This window comes from Eretmochelys imbricata, chromosome 3 (genome assembly GCF_965152235.1).
Source record: "Eretmochelys imbricata isolate rEreImb1 chromosome 3, rEreImb1.hap1, whole genome shotgun sequence".
Classification (NCBI taxonomy): Eukaryota; Metazoa; Chordata; order Testudines; family Cheloniidae; genus Eretmochelys; species Eretmochelys imbricata.
In genome coordinates, this window is record NC_135574.1 from 159,163,976 (window position 1) to 159,177,008 (window position 13,033).

The following is a 13,033-nucleotide window of genomic DNA, read 5'->3' on the forward strand; positions in this document are numbered from 1 at the left end:
AGCAAACTCCTTGAGGTTGAGGTTCTGCCAGGTAGGTAGCATTCAGTGAACCCCAGTTCCTGAGTTCCCCAGAGACATCTCTTTGTAGTATCCAGCCCCTATCACTGGACAGTCACAGAAATTACCAAGTTCGCTGCCTCCAAAGAGACAGGGAACACGCCAGCCTGTTAGTCTAGCTGACTTTAATACACAGCACTGATATGGGTTATAGTAAAACTAAGCATAAGTTTATTGATAAGGAACATAGATTTAAGTGATACTAAGAGAGAGAAAAAGACAGGTCTGGTTACAAATAAAAAACCCCAACCTTCTTTTTAGTGACCAAACTTAACTTTAGCAAACTGCAGTCATTGCTTAAACAGCTTTCTCACTTACATCAAGCTATCAGTGTCTCCAGCCCCTCAGGTAGGTGGATCCACTATTCACAGATTCAGAGGATGCTGATCCTTTTTCCCTATTCTTCCCTTTTATAGTACAGAATACTTTTTAAATGAATCCCTTGAAAAGTAAACCCAGACAAAGCTCCTCTCCCCTGCTGCTAATTCTTTGGGGTACAGGCACTAAGTCCCTTCATCCTCTGATCAATTTGTTTTCTCAGTTGGCTCGATCACTTTGTTTAACTCAGATGCAAATGTACTTTAATTGTCCTTTGTTTGTAATCAACTGTTTTTCTATCAGCCTGTTAGCTTGAACCATGCAGACAGGGAAATCTACATTCCTTTGTTGAAATCCACATGCCTCCAAAACTTATTTGAAGAGCATATTTCTAGCACATATGCATAACTCTTTATATACAGTCCTTCCATACATCTCTCAATATTCACGACAGCGTTACTAGATATTATATAATACCTGACAAGCCACTGTTTGGCTAAATATTATGACACGTGTGTTGAGTAGGCCCTTTGTCAGTTGACATAAAGAGGCCCTTAGGTCCACAATGTACAAAGTAAACAAGCTGAAAAGAAATAAATTTCTTTGATGTCTTTCTTTCAGTTATAGTAATTTTAGGTGTTCTTTAACAAAAGTCAGCAAAATGCTTTCAGGCAGAAATGTGATTACATTGACCCTTTAAGGCAATGTGTTCTCAGTATATCTAAAAATATCCTTATGGTGACACTGCGACCCCAGAACCAGTTTTTAAGAATGGAAAGTGTTCAAAAATAGAACCAGGGGATTTTCTTCTTGGGAATATACAGGAGTTTTGGGATTAAGAGACACCCAGGACCTCTTTGTCAGTGGATAAAAGGCATGTTGTGGAGTTGATGTTTTTCTTCTCTAGTGGACAAGGCATATCGTCCTATTCACTCACCACTGTGCTGGCTGATTTACATAACGCTGATGGTGGATGTGGAAGGTTGTCATTTTAGCCCTAGTAGCAGTGTTTACCCCTACAAGGGGAGATGGCGTAGCAGGGGGATCATTGTGGAATAAAATGTCCACCAAATTGTGTTGAAAACAAAACACATAGTTAACAAGACGCTCAATCTCATCTGTCCATTCTCTCATTTGTATTTTTTTTGCATATACAGCGATATTTGCACAATATTCACTATAATATTGGTGGTGATTAGTATGTGTATTACCACAGCACCTAGAAGCCCTACTTATGAACCAGGATCCCACTGTGCAAAGTGCTGTACAAACATAGTGTGTTACTGGTAATTAACATTGTTTCTAATGGAGGTGGTTTATTTTTATATATATGTATATAAACACCACACACACACAGCTATATTAAGAGACAGTGGTTGTTACTTTACAGTAATTATGCAATTCAGGGCTTGTCTGCATGAGAAAACTGTCCAGAATAGCTACTGCAGAATAAACTATACTGGAATATCTATTTCAGAATAGTAACCCACATGGATGCCCTTATTCAAGAAGAAGGGTGTCCACACAGAGAGTTATATTGGAATCACTATTGTGCTTTAAATTTGCAGCCTACCTTATTCCGGAATAAAGTTCCTGTGTAGATGAGTCCTAATTTAAATCAGATTTTTATTCTTAGATCTTTTCCTAGCTTATGTATACACATTTTTTCTGGAACTTTCGTGCCAAAAAAAGAAAAGACAGATCACTGTAAACAATCCTTAGTAAAAACCAAGTCATAAAATGATTTAGATACGGAAAGGATTGATCATACCTTGTGTCTTACCAGTCTCATAATATCTATGCATAAAACACCATATGTGTCTTCAGATTTTGTTTGTTCTGCTCTTTCAAGTGTCTGTAGAAAAGATCAGTCACTTATGTACTAAATATTTGAAGACTCAGTCATATCATTCTGTGTTTTTATGCTCTAGAAATCAAAAGACCTTTCTTTTTTGGAGAGTGAAGGAAAGAAGACAAAGAGCAAGAGACGAAAAAGAAGGAAAGAGGAATCTCAAGATGTAGATGAAGAAATAGAATCTGTTTTGCGTAAGCAGAAAGGTGAAAGCTACTATTTCTGAAGTGACTTTTCGGGTATGTTGGTTGTTGGCAGCTGTAGCATTTGGAATCAGAGATATGCTGCACTTCTGAAATGTTGACTTTTCGGCTGGAGCCTTTCAGGAAGACGTTCATCTTTCACGTTGTGCTAGAAAATAGTCCAGTCGTGTGACTGTTGCATAAGAAATAATTTGTTCTATATAATCTTTTATCCAAGTGTTCAGATCGGTGTCTGTCTTGTTGGGGTTTGCAGCCACTGGCTTCTGCTGTGTCCAAATTCTAATGACTTCATTTATTCCCTTCCTTTTTCTTCCTGCAGTTAAAACTAAAGGACTAGAGCTGCAGTTCCCTTTAGTGAAATTTGACGATGTGGGAGGCAGTGATGAAACTCTGAAGGTTAGTTTTAATTAAACCGTTGCTAGGTTACTTACGGGGTAAAGAACCTAGTGAATAAAACTACATATATACAAAATGAGGGAACCGGAGCCGAAGCAGGACTGATTTGCATAGCAACTCAGCAAATCATTGGCAATGATTGATGAGGGCAGTAAGACTAGCTATAGATCTTAACCCAAACTTAGCTCCCTAATATCAGTCACTGAAGTAAGTGAGACAGAAGTTATCCTTCTATGCATTTTAGTGTTTACATTATTTTCTTCTATCTACTCTATTTTTATCTTCTTTCTAACAGGAGGTGTGCAAGATGCTGATACACGTGCGTCACCCTGAAGTATACAATCACTTAGGTGTGGTCCCACCTCGAGGATTTCTTTTACATGGACCACCAGGGTGTGGAAAGACATTACTAGCACAGGCAATTGCTGGGGTGAGACTGCCCTAATATGTGCTTTCCCTTCCTCCTGTCTGCTCTTTTAATCAGACTTAAGATAGAGAGAGGGCAGATGGACTAGAACGTTCTCCTCTTTGCTTTTATCTCTCTTGCCTCTTCCCATCTTGTCTCAAAATAAACATCCATTAGAATTTAAATAACAGAAATGCAATCTGAATCAGGATTATTCCTTGATAGATCCTCATGCAGGGGAAAATATTTTATTAAAAGCTCAGTTTCTTCTTGAAAGCACTCAAAGGAATGGACTTTCAACAAGCCATATATTACATTACAGTTTGATCTGTTTACAGTAGAAAAGTATTCAGCCTGGATATTTTAAAAAAGGAGGTGAAATCTGTTTTGGGATGTGACATGGCTGACTCCATGGGGAGGTAATCCTATGACATTAAACTTGGAAGTTACCATACAACAACTGTTGGGCCTTTGTCAGATAAGGTGATGGTCTGTCCTCATCAAACAGCCACCTCTACAAGTGGCATCCTTATAGCTCAGGGGTGGGCAAACTTTTTGGTCTATCTGGGTATGGAAATTGTATAGCGGGCCATGAATGCTCATGAAATTGGGAGTTAGGGTGGGGATGAGGGCTCTGGCTGGGGGTGCGGGCTCTGGGCTGGGTCCAGAAATGAGGAGTTCAGGGTGCGGGAGGGAGCTCTGGGCTGGGGCAGGAGGCTGAGGTATGGGGGGGATGGGGGGACTCCAGCTGGGGGGGGCAGGCTCTGGGCTGGGGATGAGGGGTTTCAGGTGCAGGAGGGTGCTCCGGGCTGAGACCGAGGGGTTCGGAGGGTGGGAGGGAGGATCAGGCCTGGGGCAGGGGGTTGGGGCTTGGGAGGATGTCAGGTGCAGGCTCCCAGCGGCGCTTACCTCAAGCAGCTCCCGGAAGCAGCGGCATGTCCCCCCTCAGGCACCTGCGCATAGGTGTGGTCAGGCAGCTCGGCGTGCTGCCCTGTCTGCAGGCGCTGCCCCTGCAGCTCCCATTGGCCGCAGTTCCCAGCCAATGGGAGCTGCGCTTGGGGCAGGGGCAGTGTGCGGAGCCCCCTGGCTGCCTCTATGGGTAGGAGCTGGAGGGAGGACATGCCACTGTTTCTGGGAGCCGTGCGGAGCCACAGCATGCACGGAGCAGAGCAAGCTGCCAACCCCACTCCCTGGCGGGAGCTCAAGGGCCAGATTAAAAGATCTGATGGGCTGGACACGGCCCGCGGGCAGTACTTTTCCCACCCCTGTTATAGTTGGTGTCATCAGAGAGGTCAGGGATTGTTACTGCATTTTATTACTGAGAATAAACTACTTTCTACTTGTAGAGGGTACCTGCAATTCAGGGTAGAGATAGCTTATGGCATTATGGAGCAGTTGCACTATCACTGTCTTTGTGCGTGTTCTGGGGGTAAATGGAGGACTTTTATTGCCAGGCTTGTCAATACAGTATCTCTTTTTTGGTTTTTATTGCTGTATTCACTTAAATGGCCATAGGTTATATAGTTTGGAAATTATACGTAAATTATGAGCTATTGGAGCACAGCTTTTTTCAAAATGAAAACTTGCAGGCTTTTATTGTGTAAAGTTGATGGACTCTTTTGGAATTAAATCTTGGGTATTTTTAGCCTACACAAACATGTACTTCACTGCAGGCTGGACTGTAAATCTACCACATGCTTGTCTGCCGTGCACTAAGTGTTGGTGTGGACCCTGCAGATGCACGCTATCTGTTGTTTGTTTGTGTGCTTTGATGTACTCCCATTTCAAAGCACACTAAGGAACTGTTAGGGTGCACATGGACATTTAGTGCTCAGCAAGCTAGTGTAGGGTAGATTACTCTCAAGTTTGCCATGAACTAAATGTTCATGTTGACAAGCCCTCTGTTAGTTTGTCACTGAAATTCCTCATAGTCTATACACTGATGTCTGATCTAAGTGTTTTGTAATCGGTGGCAATGCTATTAAGCTGTTAAAGTGGGAGCAGGAGACGTGGATTCTGTTCCCAGCTCTGTTCATTTGGTTAAGTGCCTCCGATCATTTAGATATAGGGGTGTTGCATGGGGTTTCTAAAGCACTTTAAAAACTTCTCTTGAAAGGCTCCTTAAAAGTGTAAGGTATTATGATAACATAAATTGTATAAATACTGGTTCTAGGGGACCTAGTCAAAGAAAATCCTGCTAAGAGTAAATATTTTTTAAGTTTAGAGATTTCATAACCATGTTCTTTACATTTATTTTAGGAACTTGGACTGCCGATGCTCAAAGTAGCCGCTACTGAAATTGTATCAGGAGTCTCTGGGGAGTCTGAACAGAAGCTGAGAGAGTTGTTTGAACAAGCTGTGGTGAGGCCAGGGAGCTGAGCAAATAAATTGCTTGATCCTTTCTCTTCATAAAACCTTTTAATGGTCCTTTTCTGCTGCTGCAATTTGAAATGAAGATTGAATTATTTGTATTACTGTAGAACCTAGGATCCTCAGTCATGGATTGGGACACCATTGTACTAAGTGCTGTACAAACCCAGAACAAAAAGACAGTTCCTGCCCCAAAGAGCCTTCAATGCAAATATAAATTATAATACAATTATTAATGTATAGTCACTGTGTCAGGCAATTCACTACATAAAATACTTGGCTTTTGTATATACTGGAGTAATTACTACTCTGTGTTACTTAAGAAGTTGACCTCTTCATTAGATCTGTGAATTTGGATACATTAGTGATATTAGTATGAAATAGGGAATTGCAGGCAAAGATCTAGGAATCTAAGAAAAATGTTAGGATTAAATCTTCCCATATCTGCACAGTCTTAAATAAACAAGAGCACTGCTGGATTACTGGCTGAAATCCAGCCCAGGTTGGTGATGACCAAACACTGATGTGAGAGTGTCTTGCTTTATGTCTCGTTCTCCATGAGAAGCAAAGAAAAGCAGAAGGGGTTGGGGATACGCTACTTATTAAAAATCACTTTTAAGTAAATCTCTGTATAATTCCCTAGAGAGTCCTCCATATCTGCCTTTTGAGAATACTTGCTTTTCCATTTCCATTCCCCACCATCCCCACTATTTTGAGGCCTCAAAACATATTTACCAATCTTCTTCATGGGATTCAGAGGAAGCAAGGATAGTGGAGTCATGATAGTTTGTCCCAATATGAACCCGAGCTGTTGTTTTGAATTTAAAAAAGCCATTATTACAAACAATAAGGAAACAAGAACCAAAATCATGGTATGAAATGGATAATGTGGAGTGGCTTTTTTTTAATTAAAATATTCTTTGCTTTTAAAATGGTCTGGCCCTTAGCTATCAAAATTAACTTTTTCAGTTGAATTTATTGTATGAAGCATGTTTCAACTTAAAAAAAAAAATTGGTTGTTTTTTTAGCTTAGCCATTTACATTTATTATCTTAAATTGCTTTTTCAGTGACTCTTGGGTCTCATGAACAAAATACTTTTTTATTCTAGCATGTGCCATATGCCTGGTACTATAATCCCTGTATAGCAAAATTATGCTCTTTCTGTACCAAAAGTGCTGATAAACTCAGAGAAATAATGCTCGAGCAGCTAGGTGGCGCACATGCTACACTGGCTTGACAGCTTTGGGGTGTGCTTTTAAACTGCCTTTCTAGATGGGAGGTAATGGCAGACCTGAATGGAGAAGCCTCTCTGTGATTGCCTGTAGCATACTTTTTTTAGGATTAGTTACTGTTTAAATACACTGGTGAATCAAAGTACCAAGTAAGTGCTACTTTTTATTAGCTTTGTCCTTTTATGAACATGGAGTTCATTAAATGAAATGGTATGGAAATCTATAATGATTTTATGTGCTCCCTGCTTTCGCTCCTAAAACATGATCCTATTCTTCTAGTAATCTGAGTTGGCAAATAGTTTCCATTATTGCCCATGCCTGCCCCTTGTCCGTTGCATGGTATTAGCGCTCCAGGTTCTACAGCATGAGTGACTTCTTGCCAAACAAAAATTTAAATGCCTCAGCTTCTGTCTTGGGCTTGAATATTTTCAAATCAACAAACAATCACAACAATGCGGTGTCTGTAGAAGACATAAAGCAACATAAAATATATTTTTTAGAAATCTCATGCTTTAGTTTCCTGAAGATCTCAGCCCTATGCACAGTTCCATAATGTATTTGGCTTCTCTAAGAGAATGAAGAGAGCAGTGTTTGGGAGCAGGGGTGCTGGGGTTTGAGAATGGGTAGTTGTTCAGAATACATAACAGCACTTGCAGTAATATCTTTTAAGCTTTGAAATGGGAGAAGCACTTTTCTTAAATTATTACTTCTTATATGCTATGTGTATCGAGAGTGATTACCCTGGTGTTCTTGTTCCTAGTCCAATGCTCCATGCATCCTTTTCATAGACGAGATTGATGCAATCACCCCAAAAAGAGAAGTCGCCTCAAAAGACATGGAGCGGAGAATTGTCGCCCAGCTTCTAACCTGTATGGATGGTCAGTTTCAGCAATGAAATTAACATACTTTATTTTTTAAATTAACCTCCTCCCTATTTTGAAGTCCAATTTTGATTTTCTTTTAATTTGTTTAAAATTAGAGTTAAATTGAGCTCTGAACAGTTGTGGTAGTTGAAGATCCCAAAGTATTTTTGCAGAAGTGGGGGATATTAAGACCAATTCCCTGGTTAAAATCCTTTCCATATAACTTATTTCTGCCTTATTAGATTTCCCCTCGTGATCCAGTGTGGCACTCTTCGCTTTTTCTGGATATCGTGGTATTAACTTCCTGTCCTGTGTTGCAGTGTCATTATGTGCCATTAACAGTTGCCGCATTTCATCCTAAATGCGGCTTCTTTTGAGTGTGAAGAGAAGATATTCCTGAAGGTTGTTATTTACAGATCCATTTATACAGCACTCTGGAAACCCTTTCAGCGCTATGTAAACATATGTGTTGGAAAAGTGATATATAAATGTTTCAAATGCCTGAGGTTGTATAGAGCACAAACTATGTTGCTAGTGGAAATAAAGATAAATGCCTAGAAATTTTCATGGTTAAAAGAGAAGCAGCTTCAGGATGTTTAGCATAACAGTAAATGGTTTCCCAACTATGATCAAGAGTAAATATGTTCTTGCAGCATGTGTTTAAGAAGAGTAGCATTAACAGTGATGTTCCAATAGGAAGATATAGCTCTTTTCTGAGTACTTGTTTATTGCCTTCCATCCTCAGACCTGAATAATCTGGCTGCCACTGCTCAGGTCCTAGTCATTGGAGCTACTAACAGACCAGACTCGTTAGACCCAGCATTGAGGCGCGCTGGAAGATTTGATCGAGAAATTTGTCTAGGGATTCCTGATGAAGCAGCTAGAGAGAGGTATATCTTAGTAGGCCAAGGCTTCTGATTAGTAAAACTGTTGCAAATTAGTGGGCAGTTAAGGACAAATATATAGCACGCATAACCACATGCACCCAATCAGCCTGCATGGGTAAGTGGAGAAGGGGTAACAGTGTGTATATCTCTATGCTACCTGTCCAATCCAGGGCTGTTCCGTGTGGATGCATGTATAAATCTCCTCTTAACATTGCATTAACAAGTGTTCTGGGCAACTTTAAGAAGAGAATAGACCCTGGAGTTGGCAATATGTATTTTGCTGTTGAGTATTCTGTCATTGAATCTCCTTATTCACCTGTCATGGCTACAGGGCACAACTGCACCTTAGATTCTTTTTAGTACCTCTAGAGTAGACTCCAGAGGTGACAGGCTTGACTTCTTGCACCGAACTCTGAGTGGAACCATGTGGCTCAACTATACTTAGAGTGGATCTCTAGGCTGCAGCTGCCCTGTTTCCTAATCATGTTACTGCAATAGGCCCAACTGCATTTGGCACCTATAAACCCTTTCATTCTGGGGACTTGTGACCAGTGGGTTGATTAAAACAGTTCAGAAACAGTGTCTTCAAAACCAAGATTATTTATTAATTCCCCAAGGATACAAAGTCTGTAGAGGAAAGAGTAAAAACAATGAAAAGCCTGCCCTTGTGTCTTGCTTACAAATGTTGGTAAGGAAAGAGTAAACTGAGCTAATCCTCGTCTCTTGTTAGGAAAAACAAACTGGTCCGCTTGCAGTGTGCTCTTTCTGTGTCCCCTTGCCAGCCTGTCAGCTTTTGCTGACCCTCTGCACAGTCTCTGGCCACTCAACCAACACTTTTCTACATGTGAGGTCCTGTAATAGTTTGTTCGTTTTGATCTCTTTTCTCAGCTGTGGCAAAACAGCTATGTTACCAGGGTTGAGGCAGAGGAGTTGCATCTTCGCTGCTATAAATCTGGCTATTGTGTTTAGGTATTTGGGATGCTCCTCATCTAGGCCATTTATTTTATCTTTCCTTTTACAATCCCTTTTGACTCGATGGTAAATAACCCGTCCTAACTAAACACACAGAGGTATGAACCATGTTCTTTTTAAAAAAAAAAAAAAAAAAAAGGTAGATATTATGTAGTTTGTCTTATCAGCATTTTGATATTTCACAACTTGTGCCATTTCAAGGAGCAGGAATGGTGAATGTGAGTAGAATCTTCAGTAATCTTCCTCCCATGTGAGAGAGATTGTTTAGACAAGAAAATCTTGATCATTGTTTTGAACAGTTGAAGTTGGGAGTCTAACAGCATTCCTCCATATTGTTGTTGTTTTCTGCAGTTCCTGCAGATGTGGGCCCACAGGAACTACCAATATTGCTGCATTTTTTTAAAGAATGGAAAAAAAATCAATCTTCTTTATAGGAGCATGACAACAGTGTAACAGAATAAAGGAAAAAGTTACAGGCATTGTTAGTGTTTCATTTAACATACAGTGAATCCATAAGATAGAGGGAATGTTTCCGACTGGTACTGAGTGGCTAGTGCTGTTTGTTTAATCTCAGTTATTTGAAGATGTGCACAACTTCTTGAAGTTGTGCATGAAGGTTTTGTTTGCTCATACACATCTTTGTGCAAATATGAACTCGATTTGCATGCACATATTAGGCAGCTTTCATGCCCGCTTCTAATCATACACTTATAAAAAATGTAACCTTTACTGTCAAGGAATATGCTTTTATTATCTTAAATGAAGGAATGATAGTGCTTAGATCACAGTCTGAGCCAGTCACTGTTACCTCTATACCTTGAGTCACTTCCTCCCCTTGAACTGTTGTCAAACGAGCCAAAAAATTGGAAGAAAATAAGTCGATGCCACTAAAAATAAATCAAAACTAAAGATACTTAGTTTTGTCTGTTAGGTGGGTAAAGAAAAACATATTGAACTTTTTAAGGTAATAGTCATTTAATAAATTGTTCCATTCAAAGTTTTAGCACAGTGCTAGCAGCTTGGATCAGTGACGTCCAGTCAAATGGCAGGTTTTTTTAAATTTAAAAGGACACATAAGTGGTGGATTTCATTTCTCTGGTTTGTGATGCCTTTTAATATTTCCCTACTGAAATAAAACTTTGCTGTTTGTAAAAACTAGGTTAGCTCCTCTCTCCCAGATTTCTGTATTGCTGGAAGATAATATGGCTCTGTAAAGTTTGCATCTTTATTTGTCTTATCAGCATTCTTTGCAGTCATCAGGTGGAACGATTGTTGGGCCTTGGGGAGGAAATCCTTTAAGCTCTGACATGGAGAATGCTCTAGAAGAGAGGAAAAGTATCCCTGTTCTAATAAAAAATATTTTAATGTAAAGGGAAGAACATAATTGATGACATGATTTAAGTGGAATCATCTTGGATTAGAGAGTAAATTGTATTGCTTGGTAGAATTTACAAGCATCAGCCAGAGCAACATTCTAGAAATTCCTTACTATTGCTCTATGCCTCTATCTGCTGTATCTTTTCTCTTGAACACTTTTATTCTCATTAGCTATATAGAAGTGCTTCAACCTGCTCCATACTTAGATTGTGCCTTTTTAAGGCTGGACCTTAAACTAGATCTGCCTCATTATGTTCTGCAAACAAAAACGGGGTTCTTGTAAAGAATGCAGCAGGTACAATGTAAACAGATGTTGTCATATGCAGGAATGTGAACTAAGTAAACACTTGAGTGGGTGGTAACCCATTTGAGTTTTGGTGGAACCCAGTTGGGATGTCATGTGACAGTTTAAATTCAATGTTGGTTTGTTATGTTTTTTTTTATTAACTCTAACAAAACCTGTAGCTGATTATAATATATGTTCAGCAAAACTCCTAACCTTTAAATGAGCATCACCTGGCTGATACTGTAGGTTTCTTTTAGTGTGAGTGTCAGGAGAAAACATATAGCTTTAATTTTGTGTCTCTCAGCATTAAGCGACTCTCCAGTTAAGTGTGAATTATTTGGCTCTTGCACCATTAGGATCTGCACAAGTGAACTGAGATGACTTAAATCTCTGAGCAGTGAGCAGTGATGTTTGCTTTCATATCGGAGGGAAAATAGTTGCAACTTCTATTTTTTTTCTCTTACACAGAATTCTACAGACTTTGTGTCGAAAACTTAGGCTCCCTGAATCTTTTGATTTTCATTATTTAGCCCATATGACTCCAGGCTATGTAGGTGCTGATTTGATGGCACTTTGTCGTGAAGCAGCTATGTGTACAGTAAACAGGGTCCTGATAAAGTTGGAGGAGCAGAAATGGAAAGGTGTACGGGCTGGAGAAGCAATGACTGAGCAAAGCTTGGAGACTGGAACAGAAGCACTGGTGGAAAAGGATACTAAACATCCAGAGCTTCCTGCTAAGGTATTAATCCATTGTTACACTCATTTCACAATGCCTTAAAGGCTAACCAGATTGTTTGTGAGCTTTCCATTCAGTCTCACTAAACATTTCTGATCACAGCAATATTCAGTTCTAAATTAATGGAATTTTTTATGGTTATGTAGCATTCTTCATCCATCTGGTTTATAATGTACTTTTCCTAAATGATAGTACAAACTGTATGGGTATTATGACACCAAAACATTTTATAACTTTTTTGCTGCACCTTGGTGCTAAAACTATGGTTCTGGTTCTCCTAAGCTGATATCACTCATTGGTGTTCAATCTCCTCTACTGTATGGCACCATTGCCTATTTTGGGGAAGCAACATTTTAAAAAGGGTAAAAGTTGGATCTACAATACGGCTTAATGCAGAAAAAGTCATTTGTGCATGTGTAGCAGGACTGGGGCTCTGTTTCAAGCCAGAGTGTTTGCAGGCAGCGTGATATCAGAATATTTGGATGTCTCAAGATGAAACAGTGTGGCCATTGAATGTGAGCAGCACCCATCTGCTGTAAATTTAAGTACTGCCCTTGGAAGCTTCCTGAAAATGTGTTGTGCACATTAGTTGTTCTCTGCCTGCATTCTGCAAGAACTGCTTCTGGTTTAAGAGCTGATATTTCAGGGTACTCTAAACTCTACATGCATACTTGGATTCTGCTTATATAAATATTGTCCAGGAAAGTAGTTTTAATTTAAGTAGAGGGAAGATGCAAGACTCTAATAAGCAGCTGCATTAGGGTAATGTAATCATGACTCATGCTCCTCACCTGTTTCTAGAACACTAGGAGTGAGTGATTTTGTTGTTGTTGTTTGTTGTTAAGGCAAATAGCTGCAACTCTCATGTCAGCATGATCAAAGAGGTTCCTGATTATTGGGGAAACACTCAGGGATCTGTATACTAAGGACTGGTAAGATCAATTTTGATGACAGTATCCTAGGACCACATTAGACAGTCAACAGTAACATATGCTTATTATAAAAATAAACACAAAAAAAATCTTTTTCTACAGCAATTCATCCAATCTACAAAAACCAAGCATTCACACCTGTTGA

At 39.7% G+C, this 13,033-nt stretch overlaps 1 protein-coding gene across 2 annotated transcripts in view; it reads left to right on the forward strand.

The window, feature by feature from the left end:
• NVL (nuclear VCP like) overlaps positions 1–13,033 on the forward strand; it is a 74,036-nt gene that overhangs the window by 7,619 nt on the left and 53,384 nt on the right. For both annotated transcript variants that reach the window (XM_077813698.1, XM_077813699.1), the window contains exons 7-13: positions 2,307–2,433; positions 2,750–2,826; positions 3,122–3,256; positions 5,492–5,593; positions 7,596–7,713; positions 8,444–8,588; positions 11,689–11,959. In XM_077813698.1, the coding sequence (XP_077669824.1) occupies positions 2,307–2,433; positions 2,750–2,826; positions 3,122–3,256; positions 5,492–5,593; positions 7,596–7,713; positions 8,444–8,588; positions 11,689–11,959 (975 nt within the window). The remainder of the gene's footprint in view (positions 1–2,306; positions 2,434–2,749; positions 2,827–3,121; positions 3,257–5,491; positions 5,594–7,595; positions 7,714–8,443; positions 8,589–11,688; positions 11,960–13,033) is intronic.